At 40.4% G+C, this 23,792-nt stretch overlaps 1 protein-coding gene across 1 annotated transcript; it reads left to right on the top strand.

Annotated features, from left to right (window-relative positions):
• Positions 1-521: 521 nt before the first annotated feature.
• LOC145401653 (glutamate receptor ionotropic, delta-2-like) lies at positions 522-23,068 on the top strand. The gene is made up of 4 exons (XM_080273844.1): positions 522-1,034; positions 14,444-14,633; positions 17,762-17,943; positions 22,874-23,068. The coding sequence occupies exons 1-4, from the start codon at positions 522-524 to the stop codon at positions 23,066-23,068; spliced, it is 1,080 nt and encodes a 359-aa protein (XP_080129970.1).
• Positions 23,069-23,792: the final 724 nt, after the last annotated feature.

Raw genomic sequence — 23,792 nt, 5'->3', positions numbered from 1 at the left:
GGATGCTTAACTTTTATCTTGCTTACATTATACAGCTGTAAATTTCTGCACTTTTCAGCCTTCATATTGTCATGGGAACACCGACTCATCTGGCAGTTGCAGTAATGATTTGTCTACTTATAGTCAAATCATCAGCAGGGCAGCGGAGTCTTGCAGCTACCGTGGGTAAGGTGGTGGATAGATCTGGAAACAAGGAAGCCATCCAAGCATCAACAGCAATGAACCTTCTTGCTGAACAGTACACCCCAAAGTGTCTCAGAGCTGTGATACTGCCTGAAGAAGGTAATGAATCAAACCCTTGGTCAGATAATGGAACAAGCATATATCCAGAATATATACTACTTTCCCGACAAGTCAACCCTTATACAAAAAATTCAATTGATAACATAGCTGTAGACCAGGCAAAAACAGATGTGAAAATTATCCTCAACCAGAAAGTTTCCCACCAAATTCATGAAACACTGAAATACATAAAGAAATATACAGCCAGAGTGACTCCATACTCCTGCATAACGTACATGATGCCAAAACCACCCGACTCGCAACTGCTGGGTTTACTAACAGACGCTTCCTCCAACAAGCTAACACAATACTTCCTCGTCCACGCCAATGACACCACTGAGGCTAAACGTTTCCTCCTGGACCAACGCCTGCGGAAGGAGCAAAATATGGCAGCCATCATCCCACAAACGAATCAAAAGAGTACCTACTGGCGTGTATTAATCCGCCAACTCTTGCACCCTTCAGGCTCCCCCAGAATTATCGATGTAATCAATTGGTCCAGTGACACGGGCCATGCAAATACCAATGACATATTCCCAGACCAGATGGCTGATTTCTACGGAAGCAATCTCATAGCCTCCGCTTTGCAATACAGACCACTTGTGGACTATGAAATTGTTGAAGGATCCAGGGTGGTGATACCTAAACCATCCATTGACATCAACATTCTCGACGCAATCTCTTACAAACTGAACTTCACCTACGACATCATCATGCCTGCTGACGGTGAATATGGAGTTCTCAAGGAGGATGTGAGTACTGGAAAGTCTCTCTCTCTCTCTCTCTCTCTCTCTCTCTCTCTCTCTCTGTGCGTGTGCGTGTGCAAGAGTCCTCTGTTTCATTAATCTTCTTTTGATCACTTACTTGTGAACATTGTCCTCATAAAATTTTAGTGTTTTATAGTTTCGATTTTCTTTTACTTGAATACCGTAACATTCTTAGCACATTTTGATCAATATTGTTTCAATACTAGGGTGAACTGTTGTCTGTACCTTCAGTATTGACTTGCTATAAATATAGTGGTCTAATGACAAAAGAAAATTTCGAAATGTTGATAAATTTATGTAATAATTTTTTGGCTTTGGGTTTACTCTTTAGTACTTTTATATTTCGTCTCCCACATGAAAGGTCTTTTGTATATTCAGTATGGGCAGTTTCTGTAGAGGTAGTTACATCACACACAGCATGTAATCAAGTTCATTGATTCAGATATATTGTCAAAACAGGGGCAGCTGTCGTCGACAACTTATCTTTCATCCTACGTTCGTGTGTTTGAAAAGTAAATACCCGTAAGAAAGACCGTAAGCCAAGGGCGACAGGAGTGGAAATGAATTATATGAAAGGAGCAAATGGAAAGATACATATAGACAGAGAAACAACTGAGGAAGTGAATGAGCAATGTGGTGTTGATGTGGATGTGATGGAAAATATCAGAAGTACCATGAGATGGTTTAGCCATGTACAGAGAATAGAAAGTGTTTGTGAGTGAACTGCATAAGGGAAGGGCAAGAGGAGTACAAAGGAGGACAAAGGAAAGCAAACAGTAACAGATCTTACGGTCCTTTCGAGGCTGTTTGTTACAGAGCAGACTATGACTGTGGGACCTGATTCTACATGCTGAAAGATAAGGGTAATAAAGCAAGAAGGCTCCCCCCGCCTCCAAACCCTCCAGTTAAAACTGGCAGGAAAAGGTGAGAAAAACCACCATGCAGCATGGAAAAACTGCCAGGGAAATTTCATAAGAAAGACTGAAAAGGAAAAGTTACATATTATAATACTTTATCTACTAGGTACCAGTCTGAATAACCTGAAAGAGAAAGTAGTAAAGTAAAAGGAACAATCAATAAATAAATACTAACGCTTGACATAATGTACAGGTACGTTGAGTTAATGCGGCTTCTGTAGAAACAGTGTGGAAATTGCACAGTGCACAGTGTGTATGTTCGGGGTGGTGCAGCAGCCTTGCCTGGCGTTTTTAAGGTAGGTAGCAGTCAATCAGGCCCCAGCTCCGTTCACTCCACTGAGACAAGGAACTTTCCCATGTGGGACAAGCACATAAGTCACCTCCTGAAGCAGTAACCCTTGGTACATTAAAAACAATTTAGACGGTGGTTCTATCAGGGACCCTCAGGTCGAAAGTAAGAGTAGTGACCATTTACTCAGGGCTATCTGTGTATGTCCTAGTCTGTGCTTATACTTTATTCACGTTTAATAAATTGATCCAGGCTTGAGGGAGGAGGAATTATATATAAACAAGCATTTTCATCAGGAATGAACATATTACGCCATATTACGCTGGGGTTTAGACGACATACTTATCTTTTAAGGTTAATATTGCATTACAGTTTACCACACTGGAGGGCAATTTGTTCCATATATTCACAACTCAATTAAAGAAGAAATTCTTAGCTTCATGTGACTGGAATCATTTGCCAGTTATTTTATGCTCATTGCCTCTAGTATAATTCGAGTGATCAACTGTGAAGTATTTATCGACAGCCACGTTATCATGTCCTTTGAATATTTTGAAAACTTGAATTATATCACTTCGTAACCTCCGTTTACTTAGAGTATAGAGATTCAGGGCTTCTAAACTTCCTCGTAGGGTTTATTTCTCAATTTAGGTATCATCTTTGTCATCCTTGTCTGTACTCCTTCAGGTTTCTCCATATCCTTTTTAAAATATGGTAACCAAAATTGAACGCAATACCCCAAGCGCTGGCGTACTAAGGAATTTTACAAAGTGAGGACGATATTTTCGGATTTATATTCAAATGCCCTACCTATGAATTCAATAAATTTATTGGCTTATTTCACAGCTTCTGTACATAGTTTGCTTGGTTTCAAATCGTTTGTTATTATAAATCCTAAGTCTTCTTCATGGGTTACCCTATCAAACTGGACGTTATTCATGTTATAACTAGCTCTTACATTTTTTATTGCCAATGTTTAGCACTTTACATTTACTGATATTGAAATCCATTTGCCATGCTTGGTCCCAGTTAAACAGTTGATCAAGACCTGTCTGAATTGCCTGCCTTTGCAGTGCTGTATCTGCTCTGTTACCTATTTTAGGATCGTCAGCAAATTTTTAAGTCTTACAGCATAACCCTTCATTATTATCATTTATATATATTCAAAAAAGATAGGACCTAACACTGAACCCTGTGGCACTCCACTTGTAACGTTTATCTAGTTTGACTCTTTTCCATTTACTACAACTCTTTGCTTTCGTCCGGTGAGCCAATCTTCTATCCACCTGAGAACTCTGCTTCTGAAGAAGTCTTTTGTGTGGCACTGTCAAAAACCTTTTGAAAATCGAGGTAGACAACATCAACAGATTTAGTTTCATTGTTCATGTTCAGTACATTATTGAAAGAGTCCAACAAATGCGTGAGGCAAGAACGATTATTTTGAAAACTGCTCCGAATCTTTAATGTGATTGTTTGTTTCTGTTTCATAACCTTGTCTCTGATAATAGTTTCAAGCAATCTGCAAACCACCGATGATAAAATAATTGGGCGGTAGTTTTCTGGTTGTGCTCTGTTGCCCATTTTGAATATTGGGGTTACATTAGCGATCATCCATTCATGTGGCATCTTGCTGCTCTTAAGTGATAAGTTAAAAAGTTCTGATAAAGGCTTTGATACTTCATTATGCAATTCCTTTAATACACGTAGAGATATTTGTCCGGTCCTTGTGTTTTATTCTCTTTTAATTTGCTAATTACAAGTAGCATGTCATGCTCACTAACTTTAATATCACTGATTATGCTGCCCTCTTCTAAAGGAACTGGGGAAAATAGCAGGAATCGTATGTATATTTTCTGTTGTAAATACTGACACAAAGCAAGTATTAAGAATTTTCGCCATCATAGTTTCATCATCAGTGTGCTCACCGTTATCTGTGATTAAGGGACCGATTGTTGGAGATATCATTTTGCTTCTTATGTAACTGAAAAATTCCTTGGAATTTGATTTACTGATACTTGCAATAATATGTGCCTCAAAGTTTTTCTTATTGCACTTGAAAAAATGTTTTGGCTTTCCATCACAGGCCATTGAATTTATTTTTATCACTTTGACTCTTTGTGTTATAATTTTTATATGCAAATTTTTTTCTTCCAGACAATGTTTAATGTCAGAGTTCTACCATTTGGGCCGAAAAATTTTGGCAGACCTTCTGTTGTGCATTTGAATACATAATCTAACAGAACTGTTGAGAGTTTCTGTAAAAAAAATTCCACACATCATTGATATCTAAAGTTTCGACGATGGGATGCCAGTCACCTGCCTTTAATTTCTTTTAAATTTGCCGTCTTAAAGTCAGGCACTTTCTCGCAACTGGTCCTGACATTGTCTTCACTGAATTTTATGTTAAATATAACTATGGAATGATCACTTGTACTAAATTCTTCTGCAATAACGTTACTCGCTAAATTTTCTGATGTAGCTAAGGCAAGATCTAGGATGTTAACTCCACGTGTTGGGTAGATTACAAACTGATACAAGGAACTTTCCTGCAAGTTTGTATATAGGTCTAACCCTGTGTGTGAGGTAGGGCTGCTCTCCATTTTGGAGGTGGCAAATTAAAATCACCAAATATTTCAGTGCTTTGCATACAAGAGATTTCTGCATTTTGATTGTAGATTACATTGTCGATGTTGAGTGGCTGACCAGGTGGACGATAAACAAACCCAAGAGTGATTTTATGATAAGATTCATTTCTAAGCTGAATATATATAGTGTCAATGTTTTCATTATATGGCTTGGTAATTACGACTGGATGAAATCCTGATTTAATGTATAACAACACACTGTCCCCTGCTCTGTTCTTCCTTTCACTATTGAAAATGTGACGGCCTGGTAAATTAAACTATGCTAGAAAATATCTTTCCTCAGTATTTAGCCACGATTCTGTTATACCAATTACATCATAATCTTCAGTAACGACAAGGGCCTCTAAATCAGAAAATTTATTATGCAAACTGTGCATTTACCAGAAGGGCATTAATGTGTTTATGATGATGGAAGCCTCCATTACATACTGATTTACTGGATCACATGATGTCTGCGTTCGCCTGCCATAATGCTTTTTTTTTTTTTTCACCAGAAAAAAATTACTGCATCACCAAACAAACGACCGAGACGGGCAGAACCAACAACATTCAGGTGTAATCCATCATTTGCAAATAGTTTGTGCTGCTTGTAAAACTGGTTCCATATGTCGATGAACTCAACTCCTTCCTGTGAGCAAAGTGACTTGACTCTTTTATTTATACTAAATGATCTGTTGAAGAAGGCATTCCCTGTATTAATCCATGGGATTATGCCTGAAATTAAAATATGGTTAGTTTTCTCCTTGTAATGTCGGATCAACTTTCTGTACTTCTCCATCAGCTCCTCTGATTGGGTTCGCATGACGTCACTGGGAACTGTATGAATGATAACAAGGCTGTAATTTTCCACATTCTCAAAAACATCATCCACAGCCTCTGTTACATCATCTGCTCCTGCACCTGGATTACACAACCGCTTTCGTTTACAGGATGCCCTGCTGCAATATTCCACCAACTGAACAGGGATGATGGAGTCCCCCACATGGGGTTCTTCCTCTTCTTCTGAGAATCTGAAATTTATTGTATGTGGTTACTGCAATGATGCTCCTTTTTCTTACAAGCCTGGCACCATTCTGTACTGGCTGGAAGTCATTCTTTATTGTGGGGGTAGAAGTAACTACAGTGGGAGAAGGATGGTCAACCTGGACAGTGGTTGGCCAAGCGGTGGTGCTATTATCCACTATGTGTCCAACATTTTTCGCAATGAACTCCAACACTTGTTGAACGAAAGGCAATGATAGACTACGTGTGTGTGGATGAGCGAATGAGAAGACAAGTGTTGGATGCAAGAATGTGGAGAGGGTGGGGGAATGGAGTCTCGGACCATCACTTAGTGATGGCCAAGGTAGAGCTGCAAAGAAAGTGGTTGAGGAGACGAAGGGGAAGACAGGAGGAAGCAGCTCCAGTGAGAAGAGTGGAGAAATTGCAAGATAATGAGAAAATGATAGAGTATAAGAGCATAGTGGAAGAAAGATTGGGAAGGTATGAGCTAGAGCAGATGGAAGGGGTGGAAGACGTATGTAAGATATTCACGGAAGAGATAGGAGCAGCGTGTGAGGCGGTTTGTGGAGTGAGGAGAAGATGCAAGGGTGTGCAAGGGACAGCATGGTGGAATGATGAGGTGAAACGAGCTTTGGAACAAAAGAAGAAGGCATATAGTGAATGGTTAGCGAGTAGAGGTAGGAGAGAAGATGAGAGAGAGAAGAGAGAGGTATATGTGAGCAGGAGAAGGGAGGTTAAGAGACTGGTGAAGGAGAGTAAGAAGAAAGTGGATGAAGAGTTTGGGAGGAATCTGAGTCTGAAATGGAGCGAGAGTAAGAAATTGTTTTGGAAGGAGGTAAAGAAAGTAAGGCAGTGTGAAAGGGGAAATAGTAGGGAAGTGAAAGATAGGAATAATAGATTGTTGGTGGAGAAGAGAGAGAAATTGAGGAGATGGAAGGAGCACTTTGAGGATTTGTTGAGTGTAGAGAGTGAGAGCAGTGCGAATATAAGTGGCTGGGGAATGGCTGGGAGAAGAAGAGATGAGAGAAGGGAGGAAGAGATCAGTAGGGTGGAAGTAGTGGAAGTGATGAAGAACATTAAGTTGGGAAAGGCCCCAGGAATTGATGGAGTGTGTGGTGAAATGCTTAGGTATGGGGGTGAGATTGTTGTGGAGTGGATATGGAAGTTGTGTGGATTGGCTTGGGAAGAGGGAAGGGTTCCAGAGGACTGGAAATCAGGTATAATTGTTCCTTTATACAAAGGAAAAGGGGAGAGAGATGTGGTAACCATAGGGGTATTTGCCTTCTTAGTGTGACTGGTAAAATATATGGTAGAATACTCATTGATAGGGTTAGGCATATGACAGAGGAGCTAGTTGGAGAAGAACAAGGGGGATTTAGGAAGGGAAAAGGGTGTGTAGATCAGATATTTGTTCTAAGATGTTTAGTGGAGAAGTATCTAGAGAAGGGAAGGAAAGTGTATGCTGCCTTCATGGACTTGGAGAAAGCTTATGACAGAATAGATAGGCAAGGTATGTGGAAGGTATTAAGAATATATTGAGTGGAGGGGAAACTGTTGAGTGCTGTGAAGAGTATGTACGAGGGAGCTAGGGCTGCGGTGCGAGTGTATGGTGAGCTGAGTGAGTTCTTTGATCTCAATGTGGGACTGAAACAGGGTTGTGTGATGTCTCCATGGCTGTTTAATATATACATGGATGGGGTTGTAAAGAAGGTGCGCGGTAGGGCAGTGGATGTGGGGGTGGCTCTAATGAATGAGGGTGAGATTTGGAAGCTTCCGGTGTTGCTGTTTGCTGATGATACAGTACTGTTGAGTGAAGATGAATGGGAGTTGCAAGGTTTGGTGAATGAATTTGGGACAGTGTGTAGGAGGAGGAATCTGAAAGCTAATGTAAACGAAAGTAAAGTTATGGTGTTTGAGAGGAATGAAGTCACAGAGTGTGCAGTGAGATTGGATGGTGAGGATATGGAGAATGTGAGTGCATTCTAGTACTTGGGTAGTGTGATGAATAAGGATGGAACTTTGGGGGATGAAGTGCGTGAAAGGGTACAGCAGGGAAGGAAGGTTGTTGGTACACTGAAAGCAGTGATGAGAAGTAGGGAGGCGAGTATGGAAGTTAAGAAGTCATTGCATGATAGTATTGTGACCCCTACCCTGACGTATGGAAGCGAGGCATGGACCTTGCAAGAGGGGAACAAGTCAAGAGTGAGAGCAGTGGAAATGAGTTACTTGAAAGGAGCATGTGGAGTGATGTGGAGGGACAGGTTGACGAATGAAGAAGTGAAGGAACGCTGTGGGGTGGATGTGGTTGAGAAGATTAGGAGAAATACACTGAGGTGGTTTGGACATGTGAAGCGAATGGAGAATGAAAGACTGACTAAGAGGGTGTATGTAGGTGAGGAGGAGGGAGAGAGAGGGAGAGGTAGACCGAGGATGAGGTGGGGGGATGGAGTTGAGAGGTACGAGTATATGAGGGAGGGGGGGAGTGAGTTGGGGGGAAGGTAATAAAATGGTGGGTGACATAGCGACTTGGAGGCGTTTTGTCTGCGGCCACCCTTTGCGGGATTAGGGCGTCGGGCTATAGATAGATAGATAGATAGAACTCCAACACATCAACTTTATGGGTCAGGCTGTTAATTTTGTTTGTGGCCTCGGTCTGCATATCTTCCAAGCTCTGACGTAATTTACACATCCTCCAAACAAGGAATGGCCCGTATAAAAGGATCCAGTGAAACTACCAGAGCAGGCTACGCAAATAATGTTCCGCGGCATTCTGAGGTTCAAACTTACTGTGAAGACTTATAAGAGAAGCAGAATCAAATATTGCTGATTAGCACCTGGAAAAGATACTGGAACAATAATCAGTTACTTTTACAAAATCTGCTAGCAAATCAATTATAATTTATGCAATAGTTACAGGTGATGGTTTTGCCGGTGGGGGTCTTGTTGCTGTTTAAAACTGTACATGAATGACTACCTTACTGGTTAGTAGTGTACATGCAGAGTATTTATCAGTAATATGTTACAGTGAATGAGAAGCTAATCGTTACCTGGAATGAAGAAATAAAATTATACCAGAATCTGAAATATAACAACAATAAAGTCACAACACAGTCATACGCAACACAAACAAGTTTATTATCTCCTGAAGAGTTACAACATACGAACATACAATTATATCTTACCTTTAAAGACGTGGAAAAAATATATCACTGTAAAAATTAGTGCAAGTAGAAAAAAAAGACTGACTAAGAGGGTGTATGTAGGTGAGGTGGAGGGAGGGAGAGGGAGGGGTAGACCGAGGATAAGGTGGAGGGATGGAGTTGAGAGGTATATGAGGGAGGGGGGGTGAGTTGGGGGGAGGGGAGTCAAATGGTGGGTGACAGAGTGACTTGGAGGCGTTTTGTCTGCGGCCACCCTTTGCGGGATTAGGGCGTCGGGCTATAGATAGATAGATAGAAAAAAAAATGTTGGGCAATAACAGCAAGACTTACCTGGTGTTGAAAGTGTAAACAAAGGCTGATGTAATCCCCTGTTTTGCTAAGTTATCATTTACAATGAGACTTAGGAGACCGAGGATGTGGGGGCGTGATGTGGTGGAAAGTTATAGGACTGAGGGGGTATTGAAGAGAAGGCAAAATGATGACGGAGTACAAGATGACATGGAGGCGACTCGTTTGTGGTCAGTCCTTCCTGGATTAGGCGTCGGGAGATAGGTCGATAAATGGATGAAAGAATAATGCATGCCGACACATGAAAATAATCACACACACTGAGGTGAAATGAGCATTTTAGAATCGTCAAAAATTTAACTGCATAAAAATACCGTACCATCAATTTCCCCATGAAAAGAGAGAGGTTGAATGTTTAGAAGGTAATCGGGTAACCTAGTTAGCACAAAGTATTTTTGTATTCATGGCACCTTTGAGAGGACATTTTGAAATGCGTTTCGTATAGTACCGTTTTTGTCAGGCTACCTTGTGTGTGTGTGTGTGTGTGTGTGTGTGTGTGTGTGTGTGTGTGTGTGTGTGTGTGTGTGTGCTAGGAAGAAGGAACCAAAGGCCATGAGCCCGCAATAACTGTTCCTTCCAAGCGAAAAACAGAATACAAAAGTGAGCCAAATTCAAGATCCGGTCATTTCGAGATGCCTGGACACACTGCGTTTGAAAGACTGGAGATCATAGCTAGCAGGAAATACAGACAGAGGGAGACAGTTCCAAAGCTAACCTGTTGTATAAATGAAAGACTTTGAGTAACGGTTAACTCTTGCATTTGAAAGTTGGACAGGAAAGGGATGAGAGTATGCTGCTAGACGGGTGCTACATGCCAGTCGTAGAGGTGCAGGAATGCAAGCAGACGGATCAGAGGAGCAGTGACCATTGAAGTAGCGATAGAAAAGAGATAAAGATGCAACATTGCGGCAAAGAGACAGAGGTTGAAGGGAGCCAGTATGAGGAGGAGAGTTAATGAGATGAAAAGCCTTTGATTTCAGCCTATTGAGAAGAGCTGTATGTGGGGAGCCTCCCCACACATGAGAGTTGTACTCTACACAGGGGCAGATAAAACCAGTGTACAGAGTCAACAATTGTGCAGGGGTAAAGAAGGAATGGAGTCTGGCTTAGCACACCTAATCTCTTGGAAGCAGATTTTACAAGAGATGTAATGTGATCTTTCCAAGATAAGTCCCGAGTGAATGAAACCCCAAGCATGTTCAAGGATGATGCAGGATTAAGCTGAATATTATTAAACATTCGTTGGTACACCTGTGGAAGATTTTGTCAGGTTGATAGGTGTAAGAACTGAGTCTTTGATGCATTATAAATAACAAGATAATTTTTACCCTAGTCAGAGATACGAGCCAAGTCAGACATTAGGTGTGCCATAGCCTCATCCCTTGTTTGCTGAAGTAACTGCTGAGATGGACGTTGCCGGAACCGAATGGAAAGGTGAAGGGTGGAGTCATCAGCGTATAGTGGATAGAGTTAGATGTACAGCTTAGAAGGTCATTGATAAATATAAGGAAGAGAGTTGGTGATAGGACAGAGCCCCAAAGAACACCACTTGTTAATAGATCTAGGAGAAGAACGATGGCCGTCTACAACAGCGGCTATAGAACGACCAGAAAGGAAGCTAGAGACGAAGGCACAGATAGAAGGATAGAAACCGTAAGAGGGCAGTTTGAAATTAAAGATATATTCCAGACTCGATTGACGGCCGTTGAGATGTCAAGCGCAATGGCAAAGCTTTCGCTAAAGTCCCGAAAGAAGGATGACCAGGAGTTTGAAAGGTAGGTGAGAAGATCGCCAGTGGAACGTCCCTGACGGAACCCATACTGACGATCAGAAAGAAGTTTATGTCAGGAAAGAAGCTTTAAAATTTTTCTATTAAGAATTGACTTGAAAACTTTTGAGATACAGGATGATAAACCAATTGGACGATAGTTAGAGGGTTGGGAATGGTCACCCTTCTTTGCGACTGGCTGAATGAAAGCAAACTTCCAGCAAGAAGGAAAGGTTCAAGTTGACAGATAAAGGCGAAAGAGTTTCCCTAATCAGGGTGCAAGCACAGAAGCACAGTTCTTGAGGAAAACAGGAGGGACTCCATCAGGCCCATATGGCTTGTTAGTATTGAGGCCTGTGATGGCAGAAAATACATCAGCTGAAGAAATTTTATTGTCAGCCATGAGAAAGTCAGAGTGGGAAAGTGATGGAGGAAGAGCACCGGAATCGTCTACGGTGGAATTGGAGGAGAAAGTCTAAGCAAAGAGCTCTGCTTTATCAGCAGAAGAAATAGGTACACTGTGTGTGTGTGTGTGTGTGTGTGTGTGTGTGTGTGTGTGTGTGTGTGTGTGTGTGTGTGTGTGTGTGTGTGTGTGTGTGTGTGTGTGAAGATATCAGTTAAACGAAATATTCTAGCAAGTCCTGATTTTCAGCATATTTAGTACAAAAGATATCAATAAAGACAGTCTTGTTTCATGACATCGTACAGGACATCCTGAAGCAGCAGTTTGGCTTGCTTGACCAGTTTCTGGTAATATATTTAATTCTCCTACATAGTTATAATGGGGAAAGCCCCGGGAATTGATGAAGTGTGTGGTGAAATGCTGAAGCATGGGGGAGAGATAGTAGGGGAATGGACGTGGAAGATATGCAGATTGGATTGGGAGGAAGGTTGAGTCCCGGAGGATGGGAAGTCAGATATAATAATTATTCCCTTTACAAAGCAAAAGGGGAAAAAGAAGTGTGTGGTAATCGTAGGGACACTTGTCTTCTTAGTGTAATAGGAAAAGTATATAGTAGGATACGTATTGACAGAGTTTGGAAAATAACAAAGGAATTAATTGGAGAAGAACAGCGAGCTTTTAGGAGTGGAAGAGGTTGTGTAAATCAGATATTCATTCTTAGGTATTTAGTAGAAAAGTTTCTAGAGAAGGGAAAGAAGTTTTATGAGCCCTTCATGGATTTGGAGAAAGCATATGACAGGATGGATAGACAAGGATTGTGGAAAGTATTAAGAATTATGGAGTTAATGGGAAGTTGTTGAAGGCCGTGAAGAGCATGTATGAGGGTGCTAAGGCTGCAGTGCGTGTGGATAATGAACTGAGTGAATTTTTCTATTTGAAGGTTGGAATGAAACAAGGATGTGTCATGTCTCCATGGTTGTTCAATCTGTATATAGATAGGGTTATAAAATAGATACAAGGTAGGGCAGTGGATGTTAGACCGGCTTTATTGAGAAAGGGCAGTGCTTGGAAGCTCCCTGTACTGTTGTTTGAAGATTATACTGTGTTGTTAAGTGAAGACGAAGGGGAGCTGCAAGGCTTGATGAATGAGTTTGGGAGAATGTGTAAGATGTGGTTTGGCCATGTGGAGAGGATGGAAAGTGAGAGACTAACGAGGAGAGTGTATGTGAGTGAGGTGGAAGGGGGAGAGGGAGGGGGAGGCCAAGGATGAGATGCAGGGATGGAGTGGAGAGGTATATGAGAGTGGGGGAGGGTGAGCTGGGAGCAGGGCAGTGAAATGGCGGGGGACAGGGCGACATGAAATGCGATTTTTGTGGCCACCCCTTACGGGATTAAGGCGTCTGGCAATAGATAGATAGATAGATGGGTAGAGAGTTAGCCTCAGTGCATACAGTGATGAGTAGTTACTTAAAGGTGTACCTTGATATTCGAGTAAATATTTACTATATAGTATAACACAGCAGCTGCATCATACTTTAGGTGCACCAAACAAACTTTAGCTCCACCAAACATTAAAGACAACAAATATGCATTAGTGCATCAAACTCTACCTGCACCAAAAATTAACTGCATCAAACTGTACTTGCACCAAAATTTAGCTGCACCGAATTAATATACATCAGCTGCAGCAAATAATAACTGCAGCAAATAATAACTGCATCAAACATTAGTTGCACCAAACAAACATTAGCTGCACCAGACATTATCTTCACGAAACATTATGGTTGGTGTTGAGTTCGCATAAGCCGACCCTTGCTTGTACTTTGGTCATGAGGCCAAAAGAAGCAAATTCAGTGGATCCCATTATTTTCTTTCTTCTGTTACTTGTCCAAAAGAGTAACTGACTTTTGAAGATGGATGACACAAAGTATGAATAAATCATGTGTCTTGCTTAGCCATTGAACGATAAAATCCTAACGTTCTCAACCGGCCTCCTTTCTTTATCTCAAGGCCAGTTGAATAGTCATGGTTGATGTCGACCTCGGAGGAGCCACCTTCTCTTTATGCCTGGTTATGGTACAACAACGAACAAATTCACTGGTCCCTATCTGAGTTGTTGCTGATGTTCTGTCTACGTTAAGCACTCGAAAATTTTACAAAATACTAGAGGCTTGCCTTCTTCTTAATTCAAGTTTAAGGATACGGCCATAAGACCTGAATTGGTCTCTTCCTTCATTTTCGGGGCCAATGGATCGACATTATAAGTGACGATGAATGTTATGCCACAAAGTAAGAACAAACCATGTGAGTCAATTCCATCATTCTCAGTCTGTATGCTCTCTTCTCTCATTTAACAGGTCCAGAAAATGTGTTTCTCACATTAAAATCATTTCCTTTGGCCTGGCCATTATTCAAAAGCGACCCAGTTCATCGGATCTTGCCGTGTCTCATCTCCCATTTTCAGACTTTACTTTCCCTTTCACTGTTTAAGTTTTAAGTGTTTGGTAAATAATTCCCGTTCAGTCTTGCCTCACATAAAGAATGGCCATTGCACTGGCGTGACGGGTGGCTCTGAAGCAAGGTTTTACTTGTGCATGGCATGATATCAGCAAATTCACCATACTTCTTTCGCCTTCACAAGGTCCAGATTTATCGTCATTTTTCGGCTTATTTCCAGTAGCTCAGTTGCTGAAGACAACACTACGCTTTTCCATTGCACTTTTTCGTAGCTAGCACCATATTTCAGCATTAATCTGCGGTTACAGTTCAGCACTCGAAATAAAGCTATGGCAATTTTAGGCCAAGTTAAAGTAAAACATGCTTAGATCCCATCGTTCTCTACCTATCTCGTCCATTCCCAGGGCCATTGGACTGGAATAATGGGTGCCGTTGAGTCTGGGAAGGCAAACTTCTCCTTAAGCCTAGCCATGACCCAGGAGCGAGCCAGTTCACTGGATCCTACCAAGATGTACTTCATGGACGCCCTCACCTTCATCACAGCCAAAAGTCCCCCAAGTGCGCCCTGGCAGAAGCTCATCACTCCTTTCCAGCGTGAGTTGCAGTAGGATGTTCAAAATAACCATTATTGTGGATTGTGCCTCGACTCGTATTCATTCTGGAATTCACCAGCTAATTCATCCTCTATTCCTCTCTATCCTTAAGACTCAGCAGCAAGTCTCTCAGTACTCTGGTGCTCTTCTTTTCAGTCACGTGTGTCAAAGTAAGTAGTTCAACCTCAAAGTGAGGACAAATCGGTATTTCCAAAGTGGGTTAGACTAGGCCATTTCAACTCAGTGACAGCATAAGTCAGACTAGGAAATTTCTGCGTAAATCGTAGTAGGAATTTTCCAGAACGACAGCGTAAGATTTTTCATTGTAAGTTAGTACAGGAAATTCCAGTGTAAGCCAGTGACAGATTTCCCACTTAAGTCTATCTAATTATCGACCGTATTGCCAGATGCCTTAATACGGTAAGTAGTGACCACAAACAAACTGCCTTCTTGTAGCCCTGTCCCCAGCCATACCACTGCCCTCCACCCAGCTCAAACATCCCGCTCTCAAATACTTCACTCCATCCCTCCATCTCATCCTCGGCCTCCATTCCATCTCCCACCCTCCACCTCACTGACATACACTTTCCTCGTTAGTCTCTCGCTCTCCATCCTCTCCAAATGGCCAGACAACCTCAATGTATTTCTCCTTACACTTTCTATCGCATCCACATCCACACCACAACCCTCCTCCACCTCCTCCTTTGTCAGTCTGTCTCTCCATATAACTCCACATGCTCCTCTCAAATAACTAATTTCCACTACCCACTCTCTTGACTTATGTCCTTCCAACAAGGTCCAAGCTTCACTTGCATACGTTAGAGTTGGTATCACAATACTATCATGCAACAACTTTTTTTTACTTCATGTTTACTTACCTATTTCTTATCACTGCCGTAAAGGAACCAGCGACCTGTCTTCCATTTTGTATCCTTTCGAGAACTTCATCCTCCAAAATATCCATCCTTACTCATCACACCACCCAAGTACTTAAATGCACTCACATTTTCCATTTCCTTTACATCTAACCTCACTGAATATTTAGTGACTTCTTAGCTCTCGCAGACCATACTTTTACTCTTCTCTACATTCACCTTTTGATTCCGTTTCTTACATACTCTCCCAAACTCAGTTACCAAGCCTTGCAATACCCCTTCATCTGCAAACAACAATGCAGGAAGTTTCTAAATACTGCCTTCTCACATTAGGGCCACTCCAGTATCCACTGCTCTACCTTGTGTCACTTTTATAACCCCATTCATATACAAACTGAACAACCATGGATACATGATGCATCCCTGTTTCAGTCCAACAGTCCAACACTATCGACATGCACTGCAGCCGTAGCATTTCATACATACTTTTCACGGCATTCAACAGCCTCCCTTTTACTACATATATTCTTAATATTTTCCACATTCCTTGTTTGTCCCTTCTATCATATGCTTTCTCCAAATCCATGAAGGCCACATACAACTTCTTTACCGTCTTTAGAAACTTTTCCACAAAAGAGCTATGATGAATATGTGACCTACACAACCTCTTCCCTTCCTGAAAACCTCCCTGTTCTTTTGCAATTAATTCCTCTGTTACTTCGCTAACTCTGTCAATAAGTATCCTACCATATGCTTTTCCAATTACATTCAGAAGACAAATGCCCCTATGATTACCACACTTTTTTCCCCCTTTTCCTTTGTACAGTGGAATAATTATACCTGACTTCCAATCCTCCGAGACTCTACCTTTCTCCTAGGCCAATCTGCACAGCTTGCATATCAATTCTACTGCTATCCCTCCCCAATACTTCATCGTTTTACCTCACGTTAATCAATGTAGGAAAATTTTATGTTAATGCAAATAATTCCAACATAAGACTGTGTACAATTCTTTAGTTCATTTATGTAATACCAACGCAGATCGGTGTAGGAAGTGGTAGCATAAGCCAGTGTCAGACTTCAGCGTTAAGCCAGCGTAGGGAACACCCAATTGAAACCAGTGAAGGAATTTCCAGCTTGAGTCAAGGTGGGAAATTCTTTCATACTTTTAACGTACGTCAAAGTGATAAATTCCTATCATAATTTCGAAGTGAACCGATGTAGGCAATCCCAAAGTGAGTCAAAGTATTCCAGCATGAGTCAAGTAGCTACAACTTTGAAAAATACACAGTTCAAACACAAAGACTGTCTCAGTTCTGCGCAGTTTCAATATTGGTCATAGTGTATATTTTCAACATAAGTCAGAGTGCGCAATGCAGATGGCAATACATGAGCCCATAATACTATTACCCCTCTTTGTGATGTAGGTGGCTGAGGGTAGGCAACTATTTTCCAGCAGTAACAAAATTAAGAGTCCTTCAACAGCCTGTTTCCAGTGGTGAACTATATGGCCGTACAACTTCAGCCATCCCATATCTTTTGATCACATACTTACATATCCTGTCCAGCCATCTTTGTCTTGGTCTATCATGCCTGAATACCATGAAAGACCAAGATGAAGATGGATGGGTTTGATATGTAATTGTTTGAAGAAAATGGTCCTGTGGTTGTGCACACAGTACAGCTCGCAAAGATATTCCTCGCAGAGGAAAGGGCAGCTCAACATTGATCCGTTGTGGCCACTGAATTGCATTTTATTTTATCCTATCCGAACATAATATGTACCAGAATCTTTTCACGTGCCACGTTATATTACTACATTTAAATGTGCTAATCTCAGTTACTTTCTTTACTGCAGATTTAACTCGATGTACTTTAAGTGCAGGTGATGTCCGAATGTGTGTGGCGGTAGATACGTAGGATGAAGAGATTTTTACAGCAATTTATCTATGTACATCAGTTTTTTATTGCATAATAACTTGTTAAACTTCCATTCCAATGAACGTATGGGAGTGTGTGGTAGTGTCAATCTGCAGTGGAGTTCTGCTCTATCAGTTTTCTACCGCATTCAGACCTTCATAATCATATTCATTTACACAATACGCCCTATTAAACTTTCCTTGCAGTGATGGTGTGGGTGTATGTGGTGCTTTTTGTGACGGTGTTCAGTTTTAAGTATCGTTACCGTACTTTATCATTATTTTATGTTCACTTATATACAATACACCAAATTAACTTCACACATTCGGTTCAGTGAACGTTTGGGTGTGTGTGGTGGTGTCTGTGTTTGGTGGGGTTCTGCTCTACCATGTCTTCTACCACATTCAAGCCACCACCTCCTCCTCCCGCCTCCTGGATTCTCACGCCTCCATGCGCATCCTGGCTTCCTTTCTCAGCCAGTCCCTCTATGGCTACCTCTGGTTCTCTGCGGGCAGAGTGAGTATGAGCCACACCACCTTTTCATCTCCAGATGTTTTTATTTTGCGCTCACCATTACTTAGGATATAGTCTCTCTCTCTCTCTCTCCCTCTCTCTCTCTCTCTCCCTCTCTCTCTCTGTCTGTCTCTCTCTCTCTCTCTCACACACACACACACACACACACACACACACACACACACACACACACACACACACACACAGGGATTCAATCTAGGCGGACGTGTGACACCGGCGCTCCGTACCAAATCATCATGGCCAGTGGTATTACCTAAATAGTATCTTTGTATGAGTCAAGCTCAGTACCAGGTTAGACTAAATGATTGTTCATTATAAAAAGGAAAAAAATAATAAGTTTAAACAAGACTTGTAAAAACAGGAAATAGAACCAAGACGAAAGAATACGCTGAGTCATCGCTGAGGTTTGTTTAGACTACAACAACAAGGAGATTGTAAGTACATGCTTTGCACTTTAAGTATTGCAAAATGGATACATACTTCAGTAAAACAAATTTGGAAAAGAAAAGAGATAAAGGTAAAAAGCAAAATGATGATTTCTACCAAGAACTGGTTGAAGTAGAGACCCACAATAGACTGGTTGAACGTGTAAACAAACTAGAAATGGCTTTCAAAAATGAAATTGATGAAATAAAGAAGCAGATGCACTTGCAAAAGGAAGAAATAGAAAAACTAGGAAGGGAGGCCAATAAGAAAGACACAACCATCAGTGAACTAACAGTGGAATTGAGTACACTTAGGAAGAAAATGAGTGAAATGGCAAGTACAGTAGTCAATCACGAGAGTGTTATGGAAGAGTTCAAAAATGACACAGAGACAATTAGGCAAGTTAGCAGTCTTATTGACCAAAGCAGTGATATTGAGAAGATAACACAAGTGAATGAACCTGTGCAAAGCTACAAAAATGATGTAGAAACCACGTATGCTGAAATGGTGAAAGTAAAGAGAGACTTAGAAACAAGGGTGGAGGAAAAAAGCATTAAAAAGGAGGTGAAAAGAATAATCCAAAACAATCCAAAGTTAGTCAGAGATTCAGTAGAGATAAACAAATCAATAGTAATCACTGGTATAGAAGAGGAAGAAATTAAAAACAAGATCACAAGAGACAAAAAGGAGATGGCAAATGTAATGAGCTTACTGAAAGAAGTATCAGAGGAAACCTGTAGTAAAGACATAAAGGAACACAAAAGGTTAGGGAAATACGAGAAAAGCAAGACAAGACCTCTAAAGGTGACTTTCCAGAGTGTAAACACTGTGGAAGAGATACTAAAAAATGCAAAGAATCTTAAGGAAAAAGAGGAGTTCAAAAATGTATGGATAAAAAGATGCCTAACACAAGAGGAACTGGAATTACTGAAAGAGAAAAGGGAGGAAGCAAAAACAAAAAATGAGGGAAGATCAGAAAAGGAGAAGAAGAATTTTTTTTTACAAAGTAATAGGATTGCAGGTACGAAAGTGGTACACAAACAGGATGGAAGAAAAAGAAGGAAGGTAGTAGAACCATGTCATGACAAGCATATAAACAAGATGATAAAGTTGATGTACTCAAATGTGGATGGAATGGTATCTAAATTACTAGAGATGAATGATTGTCAGAGAAAATGAACCACAAATAATATGCCTAACTGAAACAAAATTAATACCAAGGATATCAAATGACATACTAAACTTTGAGGAATACAATATATGGAGAAGAGACAGATATTTAAAAAAAGGAGGAGGAATTATAATATTAACTAAGAAAAATCTAAAAGTCAAGGAAATAAAACTAGATATACCATCACAAGTAGAACTGATTGCAGTAGAGATCGACACATCTGAAGGTAAAGTAATTGTAGCCAATTTGTACATGCCACCCAGATCAAACACATGGGAAAGAGACGAATATGAGGACCTGATAGACAGTACAATTCAGAGTGTAAGATCATTGCTACATAAAATGGAAAAGAAATCGGAAAGAATTATACTAACTGGGGACTTCAATACAAATATAAATTGGAATACTCTAGATATAAATAGCCAAGAAAGCTGTTGGGACCAAAAGCTCCTGGATCTCGTACAAGAGTTTTTCTTAACGCAACATGTGAGGGAAACCACCAGAAAAAGAGGACTTGATGTACCTTCAGTGCTAGATCTAATATTTACAAGTCAAGAAAATGATATTGACAGTTTAATATATCACCCTCCACTCGACAAAAGCGATCATGCAGTACTAAATTATAACTTCAGGATAGCATATGACATAGTAAACAGCAATGATAGTTACAAAAAGAGCCTAAACTATAAAAAGGGAAATTATCAAGGCCTAAAGAAGTACTTCTTAGAAGTTGATTGGGAAAATGAGCTTAGAGGACAAGATTTAAATGCTGTATATAAAAAAATTTGTGAATTTTATGAAATAGGGGTCCAGAAGTACATCCCACAGCACAAAGAAGCAGATAAGAAAATACAGAAATAGTTCAATACAGAATGTAAAAAATCAAAAGAAAGAAGCGATTTGTTGTGGAATAGATACAGAAGACACAATAGTGAAAGGGCGTATAATAATTACAAACAGGCAAGAAACGACTATACAAGAATAAGGAGGGAAGCCCAAAAACAGTTTGAGGAGGATATAATAAATAAAAGTAGTGATCAACCAAAGCTGTTTTACAGCTATATCAGAAGCAAAACTAAAGTAAAAGATATAATACAATCCATTATGGACGAGGGAATCACTTATACACAAGACAAAGATATTTGTGAAGCACTAAATAAGAATTTCCAATTTGTTTTTACAGAAGAAAAAAATTTTGAGAGGGACTATGTGGAACACGGATATCCACACATACTACCAGATATACAAATAGCAGAAAAAGTAATAGAGGAGGAGTTAAGTAGATTAGACAGAGGAAAAGCAAGTGGTCCTGATGAAATTTCATGTTGGGTATTACGAGAATGTGCAAAGGAGTTATGTAAACCATTATTTTTAATTTTCAAAAAATCCTTGAGTCAAGGTAAACTACCTGATATTTGGAAAAATGCAAATATTGTCCCCTTATTCAAGAAAGGAAATAGACAAAATCCACTCAACTACCGACCAGTATCACTGACCAGTGTTGTAAGCAAGGTATTAGAAAAACTCATAAGAAAAGCTTGGGTAAATCATCTAGAAGAACACAGTATGATAACAGAAAGACAGTTTGGTTTCAGAAAAGGAAAATCATGTGTTACTAATCTGTTGAGCTACTATGACAGAGTAACAAACACAATCCAGGAAAGGGAAGGATGGGTGGACAGTATCTATTTAGATTTCAAGAAAGCTTTTGACACAGTACCTCACCAAAAACTTTTATGGAAACTGTACCATCAAGGAGGAATTCGAGGCAAACTGTTTTGTTGGATGCAAGACTTTCTCATAAAAAGAGAAATGGGGACAGTACTAAGAGGAAACTACTCATCATGGAAAGAAGTGACTAGTGGAGTACCATAGGGTTCAGTGCTGGCACCAATTATGTTTTTAGTGTATATAAATGATATATATAGTAACACTGGAAATGAAACCTATCTAAATATGTTTGCAGATGATGCAAAAATACAAAGGAGAATTACTAACACAGACTCTTGTAAAGAGCTACAAGAAGAATTAAATAAACTTCATGAATGAAGTAGTACATGACAAATGGAATTCAATGTGGACAAGTGTCATGTAATCAAGTTTAATAAAAGTGGAAAAAGACCTGATTGGGATTATAAGTTAGGAAATAAAACCCTATACACATCAGAAAGAGAGAAAGACCTAGTTGTGATTATTAATAACAGACTATCTCCGGCTGACCACATCAGCGAGAAGGTACTGAACATGTATACACTGCTTGCAAATATGAGAATAGCATTCACATACATAAATGAAGACATGCTAAGAAGGATAATAACATCATTCATTAGACCAACCCTGGAATATGCATCAGTAGTCTGGAGTCCTCATCTCAAAAAGCACATAGACAAGATTGAAAAAGTTCAAAGGGCCGCTACAAGATGGATACCAAGCTTAAGGGACCTAAGCTACGAAGAAAGACTAAATAAACTGAATCTACCAACACTACAGGAGAGAAGGAAAAGAGGTGACATGATAATGCTATATAAATGCATATCAGGAAAGGAGAAAATAGACATAAATGATTACTTAACATATGGAGAAGCATCAGCAAGAGGACACTGCAAAAAATTGCATAAGAAGAGAGGTGATAAAGACGTAAGGAAATTCAGTTTCCCAAACAGAGCAATTGATCAATGGAATGCACTACCGAATGAAATAGTGTGTGCCAAAACAATTCACAAATTTAAGGATATGTACGATAAATATGGTTTAAGACACGGGACAGTACGAGCTTGACTCATTCCTGTAAAGATACAATTTGGTACAATTAGGTAAGAACACAGACACACACACACACACACACACACACACACACACACACACACACGTCAAAGGCATACACTCAATGGTCACTTTAGAAACTGATCATAGCCGGGTGCTTGGTAATGTAATCCGTTTTCCAAGTAAATAATGGAATACATACCATACTTCCCTAACGCTTCATTGATACTAAAACTTTTCGCAATCTGTAATTACGACACTAATATCTGATCACATAGTATAGTTGTACCGATGGTAGGAAGGTTATTACAAACTGTTCAGTGCTGAGTCCTGCAGATTTATATAACACTGCCATCATGGTCAGGTGTTCATTTAAAAAGTCATGATGTCACTATGTCAACTTAGAACGGTCCTAATCAAATTTCATGTTTATACACTGATTTGGTGGCACGTAAAAATGCAAAAGACAAATCCAGAAAAAAATGAGAGGTAATGAAGAATATTCATAGCATCACTATGAAAACAAGTGTAGCAGCTGCCATCTTTCTCCAGGTGTTTCTCGGGTTCTGGTTCCTGTACGTCTTCTTGGTGACGACCCACTACAAGACCTCCCTCACCAGCAATTTAGCAGTGCCTTTCATTCCCCCACCGCTAGACACACTCCAGCAGCTCCTTGGGTCCAACGTGAAGTATGGTGTAACTGACATTAATGTAGGTATTCGACAAAGAGACCAAGACCTGAATTGATTTTAACTACTGGATGAAGAGCCTTAAAATACTTTATTTTATCATCTTTCAGTAAATATATAACATAATCTACTCTCTCAGTCATTAGGTTAATATGATTTGGCACAAACATTAGTTTTTAGATAGTTAGGATTACCAGACAGCCAAACCACAAGGGAAAAACCTCATACCCATTTTCGTTGAAGGCAGGGGTCTCAGTGCAATTTGTGTGTGCACTTGTGTGCTTGTGGGGGGGGGGCGGAAAGGAGGAAATTTGTACAGAGTAACAGAAAGGTAACTGACCAGTATTTGCCTTCTTAATTCTCTCAAGACAACAGTAATCCTAACTGCCAAGAAAGAGTAGACTGTAGCACCAGTCGAGCAGGGCAGTACTCCCGAGGTGGATGGAAAGCTGATGACAGGGAGTGCTGGAGCTCCCGTTTCATCAGCCCTCAGGACTAGTTCCTGACCATCCCCCTTTGCTGAACTTTTTCAGTGTCTCAGTTACACAGAGAGTAGGCCAGCATGCTCTCCAGTACAAATTTCTCTATCTATCTTCACCAAACTACATGCACAGTACACACTACACTTCCTATTCAAAATTTACCAAAATGGCGTCAATTCACCTAGCCTCGGAGTCCCCAGGGGGGGGGGACCATAAATGCCTCCGCCATCTGCCCCTCTCCCGGTGACGACTCGAGGTGCCTGGAACCACTGTCTGACTCTCTTCTTCTTCATTTCTGCA

Source organism: Coenobita brevimanus, chromosome 56 (assembly GCF_032717465.1).
Source record: "Coenobita brevimanus isolate Jiangsu-jjx chromosome 56, ASM3271746v2, whole genome shotgun sequence".
Taxonomy (NCBI): Eukaryota; Metazoa; Arthropoda; class Malacostraca; order Decapoda; family Coenobitidae; genus Coenobita; species Coenobita brevimanus.
This window is presented reverse-complemented; position numbering and strand designations above follow the sequence as displayed.

Coding starts and splice junctions, on each gene's coding strand:
- LOC145401653 (XM_080273844.1), top strand. CDS start 522: ATGCCAAAACCACCCGACTCGCAACTGCTGGGTTTACTAACAGACGCT. Junction 14,634..17,761: donor GCTCATCACTCCTTTCCAGC/GTGAGTTGCAGT, acceptor CATTCGGTTCAG/TGAACGTTTGGGTGTGTGTG. Junction 17,944..22,873: donor TCTGGTTCTCTGCGGGCAGA/GTGAGTATGAGC, acceptor ATCTTTCTCCAG/GTGTTTCTCGGGTTCTGGTT.